Raw genomic sequence first — 21,794 nt, 5'->3', positions numbered from 1 at the left:
ACAATTACAAGTTCTTACATACAAAAACAAAAGAATTTTACAATAGTGAAGGGAGAAGGAAGGGGACGGGAAAGGGATGGAAGGGGAGGGAAAAGATAAACTTCCATTTTTCTTTTAAATCTCTCCAACAATGGAGGGATCTAGCTTATTAAAAGGGGAAGGAAAATGAATCCTTCAAATTCCTTCCCTTTCTCTCCTTGCATTAGATATTTAAATAAAGAATGATGTGAAACATGCAATTCTCTATTTTTCTTCCGTTTCTTTCCCTCCATTTCTCTTTATCCAAACATAGTGTTAAAAGAGTATCAAATGATGTTACTATATATATCATCAACATTATGTTGCATCTCTTTTGTTGCATAACCTTGTTGACCTTGTATAAATGTATCATAAGTAAGTGCTGTAAAGGTATAAGAATTCATAGATTTATGGCTCATAGGTCTCCTTATTCATCTTACACATAATGAAATTATCATCAAATACCTTGTTGCCTTTGATATGTTTGTATTTCTCCTTCGTACCAATTCTATGGTGTGAATTGATTGTAATAAGCAGTAGCTGTGTTGCATATATCTTCAGAGGCATGATTCTAGCGCTATACATACATGTTTGGAAATTGTTGGAATATTCTGTGTTATCACTCATGGGCAAAAATGTGTTAATTTCACCCTTCTTGGGATGTCTCTGGGAGAAACTAAGATTCGAAGTGGAAAATATATTTTAAAGTAGTATACACGACTATTAATTTTATACGGAGAGATCGTAATATTTTAGAAACTGAGGTAGTTGAGCCGCTAGCCTGCTGTATACCTCAAGTCTCAGGGATAAGTCATAAGAATATTCCAAGCATAGATAAAAATATTAGCTGATTTAAGGAAGGAGAATAGACATTGGATCTTGGATTTAATGGGTAAAAAAACAATAGGCGTCGATCTCCATACTCTATATACGATATTAATTCACAAATTGTATAAACTTTTCTGGATTTCCCAATCAAACACAGTTATCGTGATTATGGCTTTTTTCTCAAAAAATATTCTTTTGCTTATCAACTTATCCTTGAGGAATCAAATTATTCATTATTCTGAATTGATTTGTAATGAAATTATTTATTATTATTATTACGAAGCATAAGTTATTTTAAAAAATTGAAGTGATTTAACCCACTCTAATTTTATTGCTCATTTCATTTGTACTTTATTTATTTGGGTTTATTACTTCGTATATTCCAAATTGACGTGGTTGGTGGAAAATTGACGTGGTTCTTTTATTTTGGTCTTATGGAAGGCTAAGAGAAAGTGTCACTTTCTTTTGTTTCGTTGTTGGTTGTTTTTGATATGTGGCATCCCGTTCTTCATATCGTGAGCTCTTTTTCTCTTGTCCAGTAATTTCAAGAAAATAGCCTAAATATGTAGGGAAACAAACTTTGGACAGAATAGATACTATTTGGTCCAAATGGAAAAAAACATACAACATTTTTAGAAAATTTAATGTTTTAATATTATTGAACTCTGATCGAAGTGTTTCAAAACTATATTTGAGCTTCCTCATAGCCCAAACATCTTACAATTCACGAGAACACCGATATAATATCTTAGGTTCAATCAAATGCCTACACATGCTACTCGTATAGCTTATAAAATTCTTAAATTTCCATACCTCGATCATTATAATTTTTTTTTAAGTCCGCTACTAATTAATTTGTGTCATAATAAAAAAGAGGGCCCACGGTTTATGTCCAATAGCTATGAGGACGAGTCTACAAAAGCAGAAGCAAAAATAATAGAGGATCTCCACTATCTCCATTCTCCAAAATATTATTAAGGAGCTCCCTTTTCCTATATAGTGTTGTTTTGTACCCTGCTTTGCTTTGCAGCTGAATGCAGCAGAGAGGAAGAGCTCTCAACCGTAGATCAAGGTCTTTCTCTCGTTCTCGCCTCGCCATCAACGGTTCTTAGTCCTCCTTCCTTTTTAACCAACTTTCCCTCCCCTCCACTTACTCTTGTCAAAAGATATGGCTCCTCAAATTGCTCATCTTGAGGTTTGTTCAAACTTCCATTTCTTCAGCTGTTTTATAGTTTTATTATACTATGATTTTGCTATTTAATCACTCTGTGTTTTCATATGATCATAGTATATCTAACATGTTAATTTCGTATGTAATACACTAATACTAGAGTTAATTAGTTCTAATGTATTCCTAATCAATCATAGGTTGATTAATGAATAAATCTCCTTGTTTGAAGGAGTTATTAGTTATGTTAACCGCTTTAGAATTCTAACATAGTCGTCAACTAAGATCAGATCGATCTGGTTTGGTTCGGAACTAGCTTACTTGAAAATTATAAAAAAAATTATAAAAGAGGATGTAAAGTTGAAAACGACACTGATTTATTGGTAAAGAATTCACGTGTAAGTAGGAAAGTGACATTTTGATATCTCATACTGTATTTTGTTGTATAAATACTGATACGTGTCTTCGTGATATTGATCAAATTACAAGGTCCCTTCATAAGTATCAAACTGTGATGTCATTCTTTAAATAATGAAGTAGCAAAGTGTAATTTAATGTACCATTTGTTTTGACATTACATGTATATATAAACTTTTGTGATGAAATGATGCAATAAACAGAGAGAAGAAAGGACAAATAATGGAAAGAAAATTGAAATACCAATCATATTATAGGGTAAACTTTATGTTTGTAAAGGCGAGTTGACTAGTGAATTGTAAACTTGACATCTAACCAAAGTAGTGTGTGACTGTTAATTGGGGACTTAGGGACTACTATACGATAACAGTCCCTATAATCGATTTGCTCGTGAATGCGAATGAGTAAAAGAAAACCATGTAATTCATATAAAGCTTGTTAACTGAATGAGTTGATGTATATGTTGTTAGTCAATTCTTTGTTTATTGTCAGGCAAGCTTTGAGCCCTTAACCAAGCTTGTTCATGAATGTACAGAGTACTGTTTTGTGTACTGATGAAGTTTGTACATGCTTTTCTCTACGGATTTAGGTACTTCCTTCGCTTCCACCTTATGAAGGAAAGTCTGTACTGCAAATTGGCGAGGGTATTGGTCATCTTACTGGTGAACTTGCCAAAAAGGCTGGCCAGGTTGTTGCTATTGATGTCACTGGGAGTGTGAAAGCTGAGGTGAGATCGATCAGTGATCAGCAATTTTACTTGCCAAATTTACCGTATTTATTTTTGTAGACCATTCTAATATCCTTTGTTTTGGTCGCAGAGTGAAAGCATTGTTGCACAATACCCAAATGTGAAGTTGATTTCTGCTGATGTTTCATGTTCTAATCTAGACATTTCGCCAGAATCCTTTGATCTGATATTTGCTAATTCGTTTCTTGTGCATCTTTCTGATGATGAGGTAATCTTGGTGCTTGGCTTTCCTCTTTTCACATGTTGATCAATATACATAAAATGAGAATAAGATTCTTATAATGAACTTGACTAGTGGTGTCTCCTGTTACTTTTAGCTGTATACATTTATTTCTGATAGTACTGTCAGTGTTAACAATTGGAGTGTATTTTACTTTTGGAACTGTAGGTTGGAAAAAGGGTTCAAAGCATGGTGAAATGGTTGAAACCAGGAGGCTTTATTTACTTTACAGAGACTTGTGCTAATGACAGTGCTAACCAGAACCAAAACAACTCAATTCACTATCGCGATCCTAAGTTCTACTCGAAGGTTTGTCCATTCATATACTCATCTTCTCTGTTTCTCTGTTTGGTTATATGTATGTGCAGAAGTCTTACTAGACTTGTTAGATTTGTGAGGAAGGAAATAAAAACCTTTAATAAACTCTGATCAGCAGTCTTTAGTGTCATTATAATTTCATGTATCCTGCAGCAATTCTGTTTTTGAGGCAAAGTTTCAAAGAAATAGACTCACTGTTCAAATCGAATTAAATCTAGAACCACAAATAAAAAGAAGAAATTCTCAGTTTCTACTCCACCTTAAAGATATTAGCTATAAGAGGAATGGTTAACTACTTATTCCTCAGCCAAAAAAAAACCAATCCTTGTTGTTTTTATGGTGAATGTTTCCAATAATTCTGAATCTTGTTTTGGTTGCTGCAGGTATTCAAAGAATGTCGTGTGCAAAATGAATCTGGGAACTCTTATGAGCTCTCTGTGGTTGGTGGCAAATGCAACTCAAACAAGGTCTTAGATATCCTGCTCCTCTTTAGTATTCTCTCTTTGTTGTTGTTGGGTAGTTTTATTTCCTTACTTCCTATTTCCAGAATTAATTATCATGTATCCCATAGTAGATGGTATACTTTGACAACTAGTCAATTACATCAGGACGTGGGTAGTACTTAATTTTCTTGTGGGAAGAGAAGTAACATTTACCTATTACTGACTATCTTTGTCTATTTTAGATTTGCTGGACATTGCAGAAAGTTGATTCAGAGAATGACAAAGGGTTTCAGCAATTTCTGGATAATGTTCAGTACAAAGCTAACGGCATTTTGCGTTATGAGCGAGTCTTTGGCCCTGGTTATGTGAGCACTGGGGGAGTAGGTACACATTCTATTGTTATCTGGAATTCTGGATATACTATATTATTATTAAGAGTTGTAGAATCATATCAATTCCTGTTTATCATAGTCTTTTTTCTTTTTCAAAAAAAAAATTTAATTTTTTTCCGATTAATGTGTATTGAATTGTCTTTGAAACCATTTATTCTGGGCAGAAACCACAAAAGAATTTGTGTCGAAGCTTGGCCTGAAACCTGGCCAGAAGGTTCTGGATGTGGGTTGTGGCATAGGTGGAGGTGATTTTTACATGGCAGAGGAGTTCAATGTTGAGGTTGTTGGAATTGATCTCTCCATTAATATGATCTCTATAGCACTTGAGCGTGCTGTTGGACTCAATTGTGCTGTCGAGTTTGAGGTGGCTGATTGTACAACAATAACCTACCCAGATAATGCTTTTGATGTGATCTACAGCCGTGACACCATTCTCCACATTCAGGTGATTTGTGTTGGTGTTTACCAGTCTTTTGTTTACATGACCAGTAGTAATTTTTAGCATTATAACTTTGCTACTTTGTCTTGTTTTTCAGGATAAACCTGCATTATTCAGATCGTTTTACAAATGGTTGAAACCCGGCGGGAAAGTGTTAATCAGTGATTACTGCAGGAATGCTGGTACACCATCACCTGAATTTGCAGCATACATCAAGCAGAGGGGATATGATCTCCATGATGTGCAGGCGTATGGCCAGGCAAGTGTATAAAGATTTTATTCTTTTTGCCCTTTCCGCAATTTCTGAACTTTCTGTTAGCATGTATGCTGAAAGATTATTTTGTTTGATCCAGATGCTTAGAGATGCTGGATTCGATGAAGTTGTTGCTGAGGATAGGACCGATCAGGTTTCATTAGTCTCCCTTTTCTTTTACCTTCATTTTCTTCAATCACCAGTTATGGAGTTTTATTGTCTTTTATTTTCTTATGGCTTTGTGTTTTCTGGTTTAGTTTCTTAAAGTTCTAGAGAGGGAACTAAATGCAGTTGAGAAGGAAAAGGAAAAATTCATTGCAGACTTCTCTGAGGTCTGTCTACAGAGAATACACTTGAGTATAGTTCGCCGCATTTTGGACTGATTTTTTTGCTAATGATCTGCTTTTATCAAATCTGCAGGGAGATTACAATGACATAGTTGGTGGTTGGAAGGCCAAGTTGGTGAGGAGTTCATCCGGTGAGCAACGATGGGGTTTGTTCATTGCCGAGAAAGCAGCGAAGAACTGATCCCTGCCACCACCTCTGATCAGGTGTTACTAGTATTTTCAGTAATGAATCTCTTGTAATCTGGCAATTGTTATTTTTCTGTCATGAAATAAATTTGAACACTGTTAAAATTATGTGGTATAATATTCCTACATTCCTAATACTAGCAGATCAACCCTGTATGTTTTAAATTGATTAATTACTCCTTGAAACGTTTACAAGTTTTTACAGAAAAGAATTTGAGATCTGGATCTGAGGATATAAAAATCTGGTGTCATCATTCATAATTGTTCTATGACGTCTTTTAGACTGTTTGGATTTGCGTTTTCAGATTACTAGATCAGGTATATATGATCATGACTTTTGGTTTCTTAGGTCCCGTTCACTTCACCTTAAAAAAAAATATATATATTAAGTAAAATTAATTTCAGTTAAGTAAAAATAAGTTCAATTCAATAAAATTAATTTCAATTCAGTAAAAATAATTTCAGTTCAGTAAAAATAATTCCAGTTCAATAAAATTCAGTTTTCATAAAGAAGAATTATAATAGAAAATCAGTAAAAATAATTTCAGTTCAGCAAAAATAATTTCAGTTCAGTAAAATTAATTTAAGTTCAATAAAAATAATTTAAGTCCAACAAATATAATTATGTTTCAGTAAAAATAATTTCATTTCAGCAAAAATAAGGTAAAGTGAACGGAGTCTTGGTCTCTTACTGTAATGCACATTAATTTGATTTCTAATTGTGTATAGATTGTCACCTTGTAGGTCTTACTTAGGGTAATAATTGAACTTATTAAAATGTTTAAAAGTCTATTAATTAGGGGTTAAGTTATTTAAACTTGTTGAGTTGTTGGAATGTTTACAAGTTTATATAATTAGGGGTTAAGTTTGGATCTAAGGAGGAAGGGACGGTTAATTAACTGACGACCAATAATTTTTAAACAGTTTTCTCTGATGAGCAAGGCCATGGATGAAAATATATAAACTGACGACCATAAATTTTGGTAAATTCGTTACCTACAAACAACTTATCGACAGACAATTATACTACCTCTCATTTTTTTTAGTTGCAACTTTTGGGTATTATTTGTGAGATATAAAATATTCCAAAATTGCAACTAAAAAAAATCAGAGGTAGTAAATGACATACAAAGTATAGAGAGTTAGGGCACGTTTGTCATTAGCTCTTGAGTAGCTTTTAGTGGTTTGACCATGAGTGGTTGACAATGTAGTGGTTGATGTACGTTTTTTTTTTTTTTTTTTTTTTTTGACATAATGGTTGATGTAGTGTTTAATGGTGATGGTATGTAGGTTTTGTCAAAAGCTAATATAATAAGCTAAAGATATTATAGGTAGAGATATTTGTTGTTTTTTTTTAATTTTTTTTTTTTATCTATACTTAATAATAAGGTAATAGCTAGTCAACAACTATTTTGCCAAACACTCATACTTAATTATTTATCTTCACATGCTTAGAATTAATTAACAACTTGTTGACAATTAATCGTTATTCCCATATTTAACTGCTACTACTATAGCTAACAACCACCTCTAGAATTACATTTTGATGAATACGCCCTTAAGCAACAATGCACAAGACCTAACCAAGTATCAAAATTTTATTAATATCATAGTTGGATGTGAAAGATAATATATATTATTCAAATGCATCATAAACTAAATATAATAGCACTTTTTTTGTTTCAGTTTTCAAAATTGAAAACTGAAACAAAAAACAAGAAAAAAGTGTTTTCACTTTTCTGCTGTCAGTTTTCAAAATCATCATATTTTTATAAGTTTGACTAATTTTTGATTCATTATATGACATATATCATATGATTTAATAAAACAAAAAACAGAAAATCACAATGATGCCAAACGAACCCTTAAATTATTGTTATGTGGGATATTGTTAAATTCGTCATGACTTTTTTTTAAATTTTTTTTTTCTGATACCCGTATGTAACAAGAGAAGTTACACTTCAACGGTCATATATACGGAGTAGTTCAATAATCAATATTGCATTAAAACTAATACTTCCTCCGTCCCATAATATAGTTGTTGTTTGTGTTTTTTCACGGTATTTAAGAAATAGTAGGAGATAGTGGATGAAATGCATTAATAAAAGTGAAAAAGTACAATCATAAACAAAAGTTAGAGAGATAAAGTGGAAAAAGTATATGGTATGTGCAAAATTCAAGGGTAAATTTGGAAGTATAATAAATAAAGTTAAAAAAAAGTGAGGCTACTATAGTCTTTACATACTATCTAAAAATAGAAAAAGGAATAACATTTTGAATTTTCAAAATAGGAAAACAAGAATTATATTATGAGACGGAGAGAGTACTCTGTAATGTATAAACAAAAAAAGAAAAAAATAAGACAGTGGAAAAAGGAAAAGAGGAAGAGATTATAATTATAATTACCAAACTATATTTTGGGTGCGCACAGTAACACACTAACACCCTGAACTTTAACTATTTATTGGCACATCACAGCCCACCACTATTGATTGGGGTGTAACATATGTATGTCATAAATGGGTATATATATTTAGGAACTCAAAATGAGACAATTCTGATAATTAATGGTAATTAATGGCATGTATTGTACATTTGTACTCTAATCAAAAGTTGATGATGTGCCAGCAACTAGTAAAAGTTTAGGGTGATGCAATTAAGCTACAGTTCAAAATATTAAGACCAATTTTTTTAAAAAAAATGATGTACTCCTCAAAAAGTAACTTAGGAAAAGACTCAACCCAAAAAAAAAAAACAAAAAAAACAGGGAGTAGTGAATAGTGAATATCCACTGATTCAGACCTTTCTTCAATTATTTATCGGAGAAAGTACTAGCTATGATATTGAAGAAAAGAAGGGTAAAAATGCCAACCACACAATCATCGTCAAACTCAAAGCACACTCTTTTACTCTAGTTTTAAAGTAAGCTGTACGTACAGCAAAATAATACCCCCCAGCAGCGAATTGAATTGAATTGAACTTGACTAGGAATAATAATGGAAATGGTGCAAAAAAACAATGGCTACAATAAAGGAGGAGGAGCGAAGCTTAAAGAAGGCCACGGAGGCATTAGATCAAGAGGAGTCGAGCCCAGAAGAGGAGGAGGATCAGCAGCAGAACACCATAAGTATAGAGACAGACCAGACAGTGTGGGTAAAACTTGGTAAAAAAATTGATGGAGAAAGCATCTTGCTTGTAGGTCAGACTACTTTTCAATCTCCCTACATGCATACTAGCTAGTACATTACTATTTCTTCCTAAACTAATTTACAACGTGTTTATTCGATTTAATTAAGGAATACATGCATCACATTATTGATTATTCTCATCATATAACTATATAAGCTACTTAATCACCAACTGTATGTCGATCTATACCATACTTTTTTTCCTTGTTTTTTTTTCAAATGCAAACAGGAAAGAGTGACGATAATAATGTACTTTTTTTTTTTTTTTTTTTTTTTGAAACCCAATAATGATGTACTTGTGATATACTTCCTCTATTTGATTTATATAAGTTTTTTTTTTTTTTTAGCATCACCTTGGCGGATCTTTGAAACTTTCTTATGAGGGATCAGATTGAAATTCAATACTCCGTATCTAATTAAACTTTATGTAGAGATAGGCAGCAAGTAGTAATAACTTACTAACTTTACTAATTAAAAATTATAAATAGTTAAAGCGATGTATTTAATTATAAAAAAAAGGGTTTTTCACTCCTTTTATCACTTTAAAAGAAAACCCTCCTGAAACCTAGAACTCAGCGGAGTTCCGGCGCCGCGGCTGGTTCTCCTGCGGGTTCCTCTTCTATGTTTTAAGCTTTTCTTTGCTCGTGTTCCAGCGTTGAAGGTGAAGTGGAACCAGGCTCCCAGCGGGCTTCAAACTCCGCTTAGTGTTTAACCTCTTCTCTCCGGAAATTCTCAAGTTGGTTTTCTCAGTTTTCAGTTTTAAAGTTCTAGTAGCTTTGTGATTTGGGTACTCGAGGGTAAGAAGGCCGTTTTCAATTGGGTTTAAAGTTTCGTTTGACGAAACAAGATTCGAAGGCTAGCTCTAACGCCGCCGACTACGTGTGATCGAAAAGATCGAGTTGGTAAAGGTAAAGTTTTAGCTCTAACGCCGCCGACTTCGTGTGATCGAAAAGATCGAGTTGGTAAAGGTAAAGTTAGAGTTAGGGTTTGTTCGTTTTCTTGCGTTGGGCTTTATTCTCGTTCCTTTAATTTCCTCTGCCCATTTTCTGTTTATGTCACCATTTCGGGTTTGTCTCATGGTTGTCTTGCCGCCGTTGATGTTAGTCCAGTTTGACCTTCACGGTAAAGGCGGTAATCGGAGGCTGGTGACTGTTGGTTGGTTTCTTGCTTATTTAATGGCTTTTTTTGGTTTAATTTTAGTTTTCCTCGCTTCTATGGGTCTTTGCTATGAGTTTGATGCTATGAGATGCGGTTCTCTTTGTTCTAATTGGGGTTTGTCAAGTTTAATTATGGGTTTAAAGGGGTGTGTCCTCCTGTTTAGAATTTTGGTTATGCGAGGTTTGGTTTTGTGGGGAATTTGCCATTGCTATGGTATGTTTTGGTTCATATGGTTGGTTAGGGTTTGTTGTTTGTTTGTTGTTTCCTCTTTCGATTTTCTCAGTCGAAAGAGTTTCAAAAGGTTGTCCCTTGATGTCCTTTGTTTCAGCTTAGTAGTGGATTTTCAATCTATTACTTTGAAAAATGCCTATCTTAACACTGCTCCCCAAAATGAAATGTTTGGGGGCCTCCGAAAGGTTATTTTGGAGGTTTATAGTATGTCAATGGTCTCTTTCCTTGAGAAAGGATCAATGGTACCCACAGTTAAGGGTATCGAATCACTTGTAAGGGTGATTCAATGTGTGTTGTTACGCCCTAATCGCTATGTTTTCCTACCCTATTTACTTATTGATATAGGCACTCGGTGTCCTTTTCAACTCGTTAATATGTATGCTAGAATTTGTTTGTTCGTCGTCCTCCAAGTTCAAGAGAATGTGGAATACATATTCAGAAAGGTGTGTTCCTCATTGCATGCTCAAAGGATAATGGCAGATTTTTCAAACCAACAAGATCAATTGTGGAAGTACTTTAATTTAATGTATTCTCGTTGTAATAGAGGAGCTAATAGTGCTCTTAGTTTGTAATACCTTTATTTTATTTAAACCGTTGTCAAAAAAAAAAAAAAAAAAAAAATTATAAAAAAAGGAACTATTAGATGTCCCAAATTTTTTTACAATTTTTTTTTTCTTTGACATATTGCTTAAATTCAATACCTGCATAGTATACATACTTCATATTAATTTCTTTGAACTATGAAAAAATAAACAATTAAAGTTAATGACAAATACTTGTATGATTGTATTTCGTACTACAAGTATTAACAAGTCTAGAGAGAAATTGGGAACTAGGTAATGAAATTGTCATTAATGCAAAGACGTGACATATTGTGAAACCATCGGTTAAAATAAAACGAGTAGAAACTGAAATTTGTGCCAAATAAAAAATAATAATAAAGTACATGAACAAGAACTCACGCAAGTCAGTTTGGAGTAGAGCTGTCAAAAACTGACACGACACGATAACCCGACACGAAATAAGCGGGTTTGGGTCAAGAATTCTCAACCCATTTACATAATTAGGTCGACACGGACACGACACGAAAGTAAACGGGTTAGGTTTGGGTTGAAATTTTCAACCCGAAACCGACACGCATAACCCGGTTATATAAATGGGTTGAACGACAACTCGTCAACCCGAACCCGACACGCTTAATCTATTAATTGAGCAGTAAAAAAAACTGAAATTTTTTATTCAAAACTTGTAATTTTGTAAATTACCTTGAAACCATTTATACATTTTGGTAATTTTTTGGCGGTTAATTTGGCGAAAAAATTATAATTTTCATCTTTTGTAAATTAAATCTAATTTTGCGATTAATTTGAAACAATTCTTATATATGGTTATATAGTTTAAACTACTAACTTTAAACCCTTGTGGTATATATTGTTAAAATTACTAACTTAAAACTGTTGTAGTTTCTTTAATGAACTAATGATATCATTTTTTTTTAATTGAATATTAATTAGTTTATTACATACTATGTGGGTAAAAGGTTACACGGATAACCCGTTTAACAAGCAAGTTAGGTTTGGGTCAAGGGTTCTCAACCCGTTTAATAAACGGGTTAGGTTTGGGTCAAGGATTTTTCAACCCGTTTAATATCGACACGAACACAAATCTGACACGATACGACCCGTTTGACAACCCTAGTTTGGAGTTTGGATAGATTTTGACAGTAATGGGCTACATTTTAAATTGGGCCTTCCTTTCAATGTGATAGACAAAAAATTATTAGGTCATATTCTAAAGGGGCTAGACCCCTACCCGCCTTTATTTACCTCTATACTCTGTATTTGATAACTTTACATCATATTTTATTATTTTCTCTCTTTTTTAAAGCCCCACTCAAGATATTTTCATGTTCCACTTAAATAATTTAAAAAACTATTCTTTATCATATAAGATATAACTATCTCTTTGATAGTCACCATTGTACTTTTATTCAAATAAATTAATCATTCACTTTCTCTCTTGCATAATACAGAATATAACACATTAAAGCAAATTAACACTTCTGAAAACATTGCATAATGCATTAAAAAAAAACAGAAGAAATATACAAGTACTTAGGCCCTGTTCTGTTCACCTTATTTCCACTTGTTTCAGGGTTAATAAGTTCAGATAAGGGTTAATAAGTTCAGATAAATTCAGATAAGATAAGTTCAGGAAAAATAAGTTCAGATAAGTTCGGATAAGTTGTGATAAGGATAAATCAAGGCTACCCAAGTTTAATTTATAACTAAAATAAGTTCTAATAAGGGCTCATAAGTTCAAATCAGATCAGATAAGTTCAGATAAGATCAGATAGATTCAAATAAGTAAAAATCAGGTAAATAGAATGCACCCTTAGTAGTTCATTAAGGGACCGGACTAGATTGGAAAATGTATATTAGACCCATTATACTAGGACAAGAACCGAACTAGACAAAAAAATTGCCTCCCCCCTCAATCTCTCTCTATATTTAGGCCCTGCTGTGTTCACCTTATTTCCACTTATTTCAGGGTTAATAATTTCAGATAAGGGTTAATAAGTTTAGGAAAAATAAGTTAAGATAAGGGTTAATTGATAGAGTATAAAACATATTTCTAGGCCTCAACCATCAACTTAAACTTTCGGTTGAGTTGGTCCTCTAACATGGTATTAGAGCTAGCGTGACACAAAGATCACGGGTTCGAATCTCATCTACCCCCCCCACTTTCAAGTGGGATATTAAGCTCTTGTGTGAGGAGGTGTGATAGAGTATAGAACATATTTTTGGGGTTCAACCATCAGATTAAGCTTTTGGTTGAGGTGGTCCTCTAACATTAATCAAGTAAAATTACTTCGCATGTTAAGATTTGTATTTTATTACAGTACAAAACTGCCAATTGATAAATGTATTTTAAGTTATCAAGGATATTAACTTGGAATTTATCCTTTACTAGTTTAAATTCCGTGCATGCATTGATATTACTAAGATCTATTTTTACAATTAATTCAAGAAATGTTACTCACTAAAACAATTGACATATGATTATGTTTACATTTTGTGCATGAAAAAAATAAGATTAATTGAATAAGTAATTTTATACACATAAGAAATTTTAGTTACCAAAATGATACTTGATTAGGTTATACATATTTGTGCTTCAATACAAATTTTTGTATGTGGCTGGCCACATGGTGCGGCAGAGGTTACTTATAGGGTGTTACTTGTATTCTGGGGTTACTTGTAGGGTGTTACTGGTTTTGGTCAAGGTGTTACTTGTATTCTGGGGTTACTTGTAGGGTGTTATTGGTTTTGATCAAGGTTTACTTGTAGGGTGTTACTTGTTTGGTATGGGGGTTTGGTCCGGGGTTACTTGTAGGGGTTACTCAGAATACAAGTAACACATACATGTATCTCATACAAGTAACCCCAAAATACAAGTAACATCTACAAGTAACTCATACAAGTAACCCAAAATACAAGTAAACCCTGACAAAACCAATAACACCCTACAAGTAACCCCTGCTGCACCATGTGGCCTGCCGCACTAAAAAACCTCTGGTGTTTCAATGATTAAGACTTTTTATAAATGTTTATTTGTTGGAAATTATTTTACCATAACTTTAGATTTGTTTTAGTATATATAATTGAGTTCCTTATTAGACACGTGTCATGTTATCTTTTATTTACTAAAATAAAAGATATTATTAGGTTCATCGACAAAAATGGTAATTTAAGATACATTTAAATTTAGTAACAGTTAAAATAAAAGAATAAAATTAGAAAACAAAAAATTAGAATGACACGTGTCATTTAAGGTTTCGCTTTGAGTATAGATTTATATAGATTTTCTTTGGATTTTTTTTTTTTGGTTTATTTTTTTTAAGAACGGAATGTTTCACATATATTTGATTTTTTGTGGTTAAAAGTTGAAAATATAACTCGTTGACTTGTAATCTTTGTATACTCTACGCACATCTAGCTAATTAATTAGTAATAACCATCAAATTTTTTTAAAAAAATTTATTTTACCACCAACAATTCTTTAAAATATCAAATTTCATCACCTATTTGCACAGCCCCTCAATTGTGACTTCACCCCCTTTAATTTCCCTCTTTTTTCCCCTCTCTTCTCTCGATTCTCACTTTTCTATTCTTCAAGTCTCTATTTTTCTTTCTCTCTTCTTTAACCCTCGTTAATAAGCCCACCCACCAAATTTATTCCCCGAATTGACAGATGATCTTCATTGTTCTCTCTCTCCTCTTTCCTTCTCAACATTAAGTGTGAAAAAGAGCTTTGGGGGGGGGGGACCCAATAGCAAAGCACAACTACAACATTGGATGGGAAAATTGATTTCAATTCATCATTGTTGTTTGAAAAAGAGCTCAGAAAGGGAGGGCGACCAACAGCGAAGCACATCTACAACATTGGATGGGGAAACAAGCGTTGGATATCCTAATTTCAACACAAACCCACAAATTGATTTTAAAAGCCCTAATTCCAATTTAAAAACTCCCAAATTGATTCCAATTCAAAAACCCCCAAATTGATTTCATAAACCCTATTTTCACATATCTTTCTCCTGAGTTGCATTATTGTTGGTTCGATGGAAGAACAATGGCAAATGGAAACCCTAATTTGACTAACGCCTAAGAGCAACTCCAATGGTTGTAGTTAGGGACTTGCTTGCAATATTAAATAATCCCTAGCTACTAGCTTCACCATTGGAGCAAAAAAATGCAATTTGCTTGGCCAAGAAAATTAGCTTTGCCAAGCTAATTTGCTTGGAAAAGAACTTGCCAAAATATAGCAAATTAGAATAAATATTTTGTAATATAAAAACGTAAATTAAGGAGGTGGGGTTTATTTAAATAGTAAGCTAATAGCTAACCATTGGAACTCAAAGTAGCTAAAATGACAATTAGCTTAAAAGCTTATGTGGCATAGCAAGCTAATTTGATAATTAGCTTGTCATTAGAGTTGCTCTAACTGATTGAAATTTTTTCCCAAAATTAGACATCTTTTGAAGAAAAGAGAAACACAGGAGTAAGAATCGAGTGAAGATTGGGAAAAGGAGGGAAAGGGGTAGTTAGTAGGGCCCACCATCACGTGACAATAGAGGGAAATGGGCAAAAATGTGGTGAAATTTGATGTTTTCAGAATTGTTACGTTGGTGGTGAAATAATTTTATTATTTTTTTTTTTTAAAAAAAAAAAAAAAAACTGTCGGTGGCCTAGTTATTACTACAACAATAGTATGTGGTAATTATCAATTTTTATTTTTATTTTATTTTTTTTTTGTTTTTTTTAAAAGAACTAATTAATTAGCTTTATCCTTTATTATTTCCCTTAAAGCAGGTGTACATCTGAGCGATTATATAGCAGATTTCCAGTTTAAGGGGTTGATCTCGACGTTAACTAGTGATGTGAAGATGAGTTTGTTTCACGCGGTCCTAATAACAAATGTCCAAGAAGGAGCAAAACCACCGTTGGTGATTCTTGTTGTTTGGCTTGCAGACGCTTATCTTGGCGACTGCTTGACTCTGATAATTTCATCTATAACGTACATTATTGTAAGTTTTATTTAAGGTACATTAAAGTGCATGTTCACCTATATTTCCTTATTTCGCTTTATGAGAACTCAGGTGCATTTTATTCGGCTAATTTTTTTTACTTAATAAAATTTTGGATATGTTTTATTCACATAGCTTTTACACTTTATTACAACTTATTTAATCTTTATATTTAAAAAAAATTAATTGAAAATAAGATAACTCTCAACTGGTCAAAATCTTATGTGGCACTCATTCATTGGTGATTTGGTGCTGTATAAGATTTGAATCATCACTTTCATTTTACTATCAAATAAAAAAAAAATTGAGAGTATAGTGATAGTCTTCTTATTTATAAGTGGAGATAAGGTGATGAATAAAATATGACCTAAATTTAGTTGTAATTTGAATATGGATAGTTTTTTATTAACCCTTGTCGAAACACTTTTTTTAACGGGTTATCTTAATTTATTGAACATACTATTCTATATATGACTTTATTTGAATTTATTTTTTCTCAAAAGGGAAAATAAAAACGGAATAACAGAGTCTAAGTTATCCTAAAACTTAACAGCTAGTATACATTCAAGTAACACCTTATGATGATTGTAACAAAAATTTGGTACTCCCTTCGTTTTGTAATAATCGCAACACTTTGACTTTTCCACAATTCATAGACATACTTTAACTACACTTTTTATCAATGTATAAAATACCCATATATTGCCATGTAAAAGATCTTTGGATTAGTCTTCAGGTATATTTCCATGGTTAAAATTGTGCATTAACATGTGTGTCGTCAAGGTGCTGCAATTATTCTGAAACAAAGGGAGCTGCAATTATTATTACCGAACAAAGGGAATATTTATTTGGAATGTTTGTGCAAAAGTAAGTACATCTATCAGTACTGTGTATAAAACTTTATGTGTGTTGCTGCTCCTTGGTCCTTATAGTACCCTATAATTATAAATTATAAATTACAAATAAAAAGAAACAAGAGATTATATTTGTAATTGGAATAGAGGATATCTATACTCGTAGTCCTAGGTGTAACTTAAGATTTTTTCAGATTGTAAAGTAATCCTTAATAGTACTCAAATGTACAGGGGATGGCGATGTGGTACTCTGCCCTGTTTTTCATTATGCCCAAGCACGGTGTATACTTTTGGGGCTTCTTAATTGTGGGACTATTTTTGATAATAGTAGGGCAATGTGGTTATGACAATTACACCAAAGGAAAAATTGCTGTTGAGAAGATTGAATTGGAGGTGGCGAATAATGAAGAAGATAATGGCAATAACGTAGAGGAAGTTGCAAAAAGCAACCATGATGAAGACGGCGAAGAACAACAATTTACGAGCCAAGATGGAAAAGGTCAACTTAACTCAATCTACAAAAGAGCTAAACAAGCATTGAAGAAACTTGTCATATTACTCGAAAACCATTGGATCCAAATATTAGGATTCGGTATTGCAATGTTTGTATTTCCAAAAAAGATTGGAGAAATGATCACCTTAATCAGTATGATGTTTGTGACTTCTATCTTATTTTTTCTGGGAAAGCTGTTTTTATATCCTTGGAAGAAGCCAACGGGAAGCCCAATTTCTGCAATTATTGTGGTCTTATGGGTTGCATTCAAGAAAAGGCAGGATGACAGTGGGACAGAAATATACAAGGGAAATGATCAAGAGATTAGTGCCAATGGCCATGAAGACAACCAGATTTCTACAAAACGATTTGGGTATTTTTCTACTCTCTTTTCTTTACATTTCATTGTTTAAGAACTACTATCTCATGTATTTCTTATAATCCGTCTATCACATGTTTGTCATGTTGGATTTTATGCAAAACAATTGGTTTTAATTTGAAATTTAATGTATGTTAATTGGTAATGTAAAGTATTTCTTTTGTCATTGGGATGTCATTGGCTAGAATATTTTTTATACTTCTTTTTTTTTTTTTTTTTTTTTTTTTTTTTTTTTTTTTTAATATAGAAGTATAGAACTAATCCTTCCATTCATGTTTTAAAATTTTGAATTAAATTTATGAAAATAATAAGAGTGAAAAAACTTGAGCAACTCAATCTCAAAGATTGAACATTTTTTTAATAAAAAAAGTATTACGGCCTAAAGTAACATTAGAACATGTCTACAAAAAGCTTAAGACGGACCTGCTGCATACAATTGAGTGTAATATGGAAGGAGTTTATGTAGAAATTGGCAAAATTAATCTGGAATAAAGTACGGAGTAACTTGATTTATTCATATAAATTAAATGCAGGTGCCTCAACAGAGCAGCAATGTATGATCCAACATCTGTAGAGAATCCTAAAGTAGAATTTGAGAAGAAGAGACTATGCACGGTCCAGCAAGTGAAAGACACAAAAATATTCATAGGATGTATTTGCTTGTCATTGGTGTTCTTGACATATGGTGTCATGACTGCTGTAGCGGATACATTCTTCATTGAGCAAGCAGATAAGATGGATACTCAAATTGGCGATTTTGAAGTGCCCATCCAGCTATTCGTATATACTTCAGAGGCTATTAAAAAGATAGTGAGCAGTATTTGTAAGTGGATATTGAATAAAAAAGAAGAGGCACCGCCACAAAAAAGATTTCACGGTGCACTACGAGTAGGCTTTGGGATGCTACTTTCAATCCCTTGTTTTGTCATTGCAGCTGTAGTCGAGGATAGAAAAACCTCGGTTTTGTGGCTCACTCCCCAGCTGATTTTGGTTGCAATCATGGATGGGCTTGTTGTTGATGGCATAGATGACTTTTTTAAGCATGAAATGCCTAAATCGATTGGTGAATCACACGGTAGCATACTCGCTGAAGGTATTGTTGGCTTGGGGAAGCTACTCGGTATAGTGTGGTTTTGCTTGTGGTACTTTGCTACAAAATGGTTTGCTAAAGATATAAAGGGAAGTCATCTTCATAAATACTATGCAGTTATGGCCATATTTGCGTTATTCAGTTTCATTTTGTATGTCTTGGTTGCATCTGTGCACTTCCTCACTCAACCACAACCATCACAAGAGAAGCCTTCTGATCTGAAAATCATACGCCACTTGCCCTCTCAAAAGCAAAGAACGTTACAGGCTAGTGAATCATTGCGACATCGCCCTTCTGCAAAAACGACTTCTGTTGGGACTGAATAGTTTAATTACCTCTAGCAGATCGAATTGGTACTACTATTGATGTAATGGTGTGTTTGTTAATGCATTCCTTGACTTTGTGTTGTTTTCTTGTTGTTCCGTATTTTATTATTCTTCCTGATATTGTGTTTATCTATTGCTCCATTCCCAACATAAATAAACTCAAAAAAGTCAAAATAAAGGCTTCTAATTTTTGTGAAAGGGTTGAACTTTGTGAGTACAATACCAATTTTGATCAATCAGTCATTATATTCGAGATTCTATGTCCCTGATCATTTCTTGATGAGCTTAAACCATTTGATTAATGCTTTTGATTTCATTAACAATTGACAGTAAAGCACTAAAGCATATAACCGTATTACTGTATTAGAATTAAGTGAACGAATCAATAATTTAAAAATAAAAGAACAGTATCCCACATCGAAAGTTTGAAAAGAAGGATCCGTTAATAAGTTCTATAAAAAGCTAGTAATATCTTCTCACTTTTATTATCAAATCAAAGACCTTATAATATCTCTGATAAGTGATAACTGAACCTGGTCCTTTCCAAACCTAAATCTTGATATGGATCTAATGAGAGAGTATACCAATTTGCGAAATGAAAGAAAAAATAGTGGTAGATTAAGTGATTTGCCAGACTGTCTTCTTCATAAAATTCTTTCTACCTTAGATACTAAGTTTGTAATTCAAACCTCCATACTTTCTACAAGATGGAAGCATATTTGGACCGATATCCCTTTTCTTAACTTAAGCTTCTCTGCTTCACCTCGTTATTATTCTCCTACTTCACCTGCTTATATTCCTCATAATTCTCCTCCTTATTCTCCTACATTTGATTATTATCCATCCCCTGATTATAATCCTACATTACCTGGTTATTCTCCTACATCACCTAATTATCATCCAGGTGATCCGGTATCACCTGGTTATTCTCCTATATCACCTGGTTATCATTCAGTATCACCTGATTATTCTCCTGCATCACCTAGTAATAATCCGACATCTCCACAACATTACATTTATCAGGCTTCGCCTGGTCTGCAGAGAATTATCCTGTAAAGCCTCTTTCACCTGGTTATTCTCCGTCTTCACCTGGTGGTCTGGATTCACTCATGGCCTCGAGGTTGTTTTCTCCCTCTTGCTCTCTTTACAATGAATCAATAGATTACATTCCACAATTTTTTTTCAATCCTAGTCTTAACAACTTTATCACGTTTATTGTTAAGGTTTTAATACGACGTGGATCTTCTAAAATTGACAAGTTTACGTTCTGGACAAATGCTAGTTTGTCCTCATTCTGCATAAATTATATCTTGAGTTATTTGGTTCGAGCAAACGTACAGGAGATTGTATTCCATGCTGAAAATCACAACTGTACCGTGACATTGCCAGAATGTTTATGTCTAAGCAAATCGATTGAGAAACTCCAACTCGATTTTCCTTGTGTAACTTTGTATAATGGTTTTCTTGCATTGAAAGAGTTAAGGCTTAACGGTCTAACAGCATCCGAAAATCCAGACATTATTAGTCCTGAATTTCTCTCATCTTGTCCTGCTTTGGAAAAATTGTGTTTTCGGGACTGCAGATTACATTCTTTGGTCTTGAGAGTGTCAGCTCCCATGCTTAAGACACAGGAGATACTGAACTCGTCCTTTTCTCGGGTTGTCCTTTCCTCACCCCTGCTATCTTATTTTAAATTTGAAGGCAGTAACCCGGTAAACCTGTCTATGAGTGATAAATGTTGTTTGTTGGAGGAGGTAGATATAAATGTCACACACAACTACTACTCTGAAACTGAAGAGAATGACAAGGCAAGTAAACTTCTCAAGATGCTTAGGAAGCTAGCAAACGGGAAATCTGTTATCGTGTCCTTAGACACTCTCAAGGTAATTGATTCCACAATCTTAATACACATTCTTTCACATATGTCAAATCTATAATCGTATACGTGAACCAGTCTTAAGGGACCAAGGGATTATACACTTGATTACTAAACTGCTTTAATTTATTTTTGTTATGTACTCTATATGGTGACCTCAAAGGTGCTCGATTCATTGGATGGTAGACTTAAAAGTGAGCCATCACCCTTCCTTAGTTTAAAGTCATTAAAACTAAAAACCGATTGGACAATGTCTGAAGGCGGATGGAACTTTCTGCTGAAAAATTCGCCATCAGATGTTGAGACATCTATTAAAGTACCTTCAGCATTTGCAAGGTAAATAACTCATCCTGTTCATTTCCTACACCTTCTTATAATCCTGTCAAATTTATCAAAAAACTACCTTAACACTGTTTTCAATACATATGTATGCAGATTAACAATGAAGAACTTGAGGACATTTTATTAAACAGCTGCCTTGCCTTTGGACACACTCTGAAATCTGGAATCCTGCAATTAGATTAGTATAGTTCAAGACTAGATATATTGATGGTTTTAATAATAAACTTTTGGAAGTTCATCGAGACCTTAAAGTTACTACAGCTATTAGCCTATTAGTATTAGCAGTTTGTTTTCAAGAGTTCATGTCTTGATCTTGTTGGATTCATTTAATGTTTGTTTTTCAAAGTATCAATTACATTTAAATTTCATTAAGATTAAATCAAACACATTATGTATTCTTCAAAATAACACTGTATATATATAAAAGGAAAAACAATGACATGAAGGGAATTACTCGCATTGGAGATACAAGGAGACTTAGTACTTTTCT

The 21,794-nt window shown here is 33.3% G+C and overlaps 1 protein-coding gene across 1 annotated transcript; it reads left to right on the top strand.

The window, feature by feature from the left end:
* Positions 1 to 1,699: 1,699 nt before the first annotated feature.
* Positions 1,700 to 5,914, top strand: LOC145567931 (phosphoethanolamine N-methyltransferase-like). The gene is made up of 11 exons (XM_081627355.1): positions 1,700 to 2,041; positions 3,021 to 3,158; positions 3,250 to 3,387; positions 3,568 to 3,708; positions 4,101 to 4,184; positions 4,403 to 4,544; positions 4,717 to 4,997; positions 5,089 to 5,250; positions 5,345 to 5,398; positions 5,502 to 5,576; positions 5,665 to 5,914. Exons 1-11 carry the CDS (start codon positions 2,015 to 2,017, stop codon positions 5,770 to 5,772), a joined length of 1,350 nt encoding a protein of 449 aa, XP_081483481.1. The 5' UTR covers positions 1,700 to 2,014; the 3' UTR covers positions 5,773 to 5,914.
* The last annotated feature ends 15,880 nt before the right edge of the window (positions 5,915 to 21,794 follow it).

Source organism: Chenopodium album, chromosome 11 (genome assembly GCF_948465745.1).
Source record: "Chenopodium album chromosome 11, dcCheAlbu1.1, whole genome shotgun sequence".
NCBI lineage: Eukaryota > Viridiplantae > Streptophyta > Magnoliopsida > Caryophyllales > Amaranthaceae > Chenopodium > Chenopodium album.
Note: the sequence above shows the minus strand (reverse complement) of the source record. Positions and strands in the feature narration are given on the sequence as shown.

Bases quoted from the DNA above. Each gene is read 5' to 3' on its own strand.
- LOC145567931 (XM_081627355.1), top strand. From the start codon at position 2,015: ATGGCTCCTCAAATTGCTCATCTTGAG. The intron at 2,042-3,020 runs GTTTGTTCAAAC...CTACGGATTTAG, and splicing joins CTCAAATTGCTCATCTTGAG to GTACTTCCTTCGCTTCCACC. The intron at 5,399-5,501 runs GTTTCATTAGTC...TTTCTGGTTTAG, and splicing joins CTGAGGATAGGACCGATCAG to TTTCTTAAAGTTCTAGAGAG.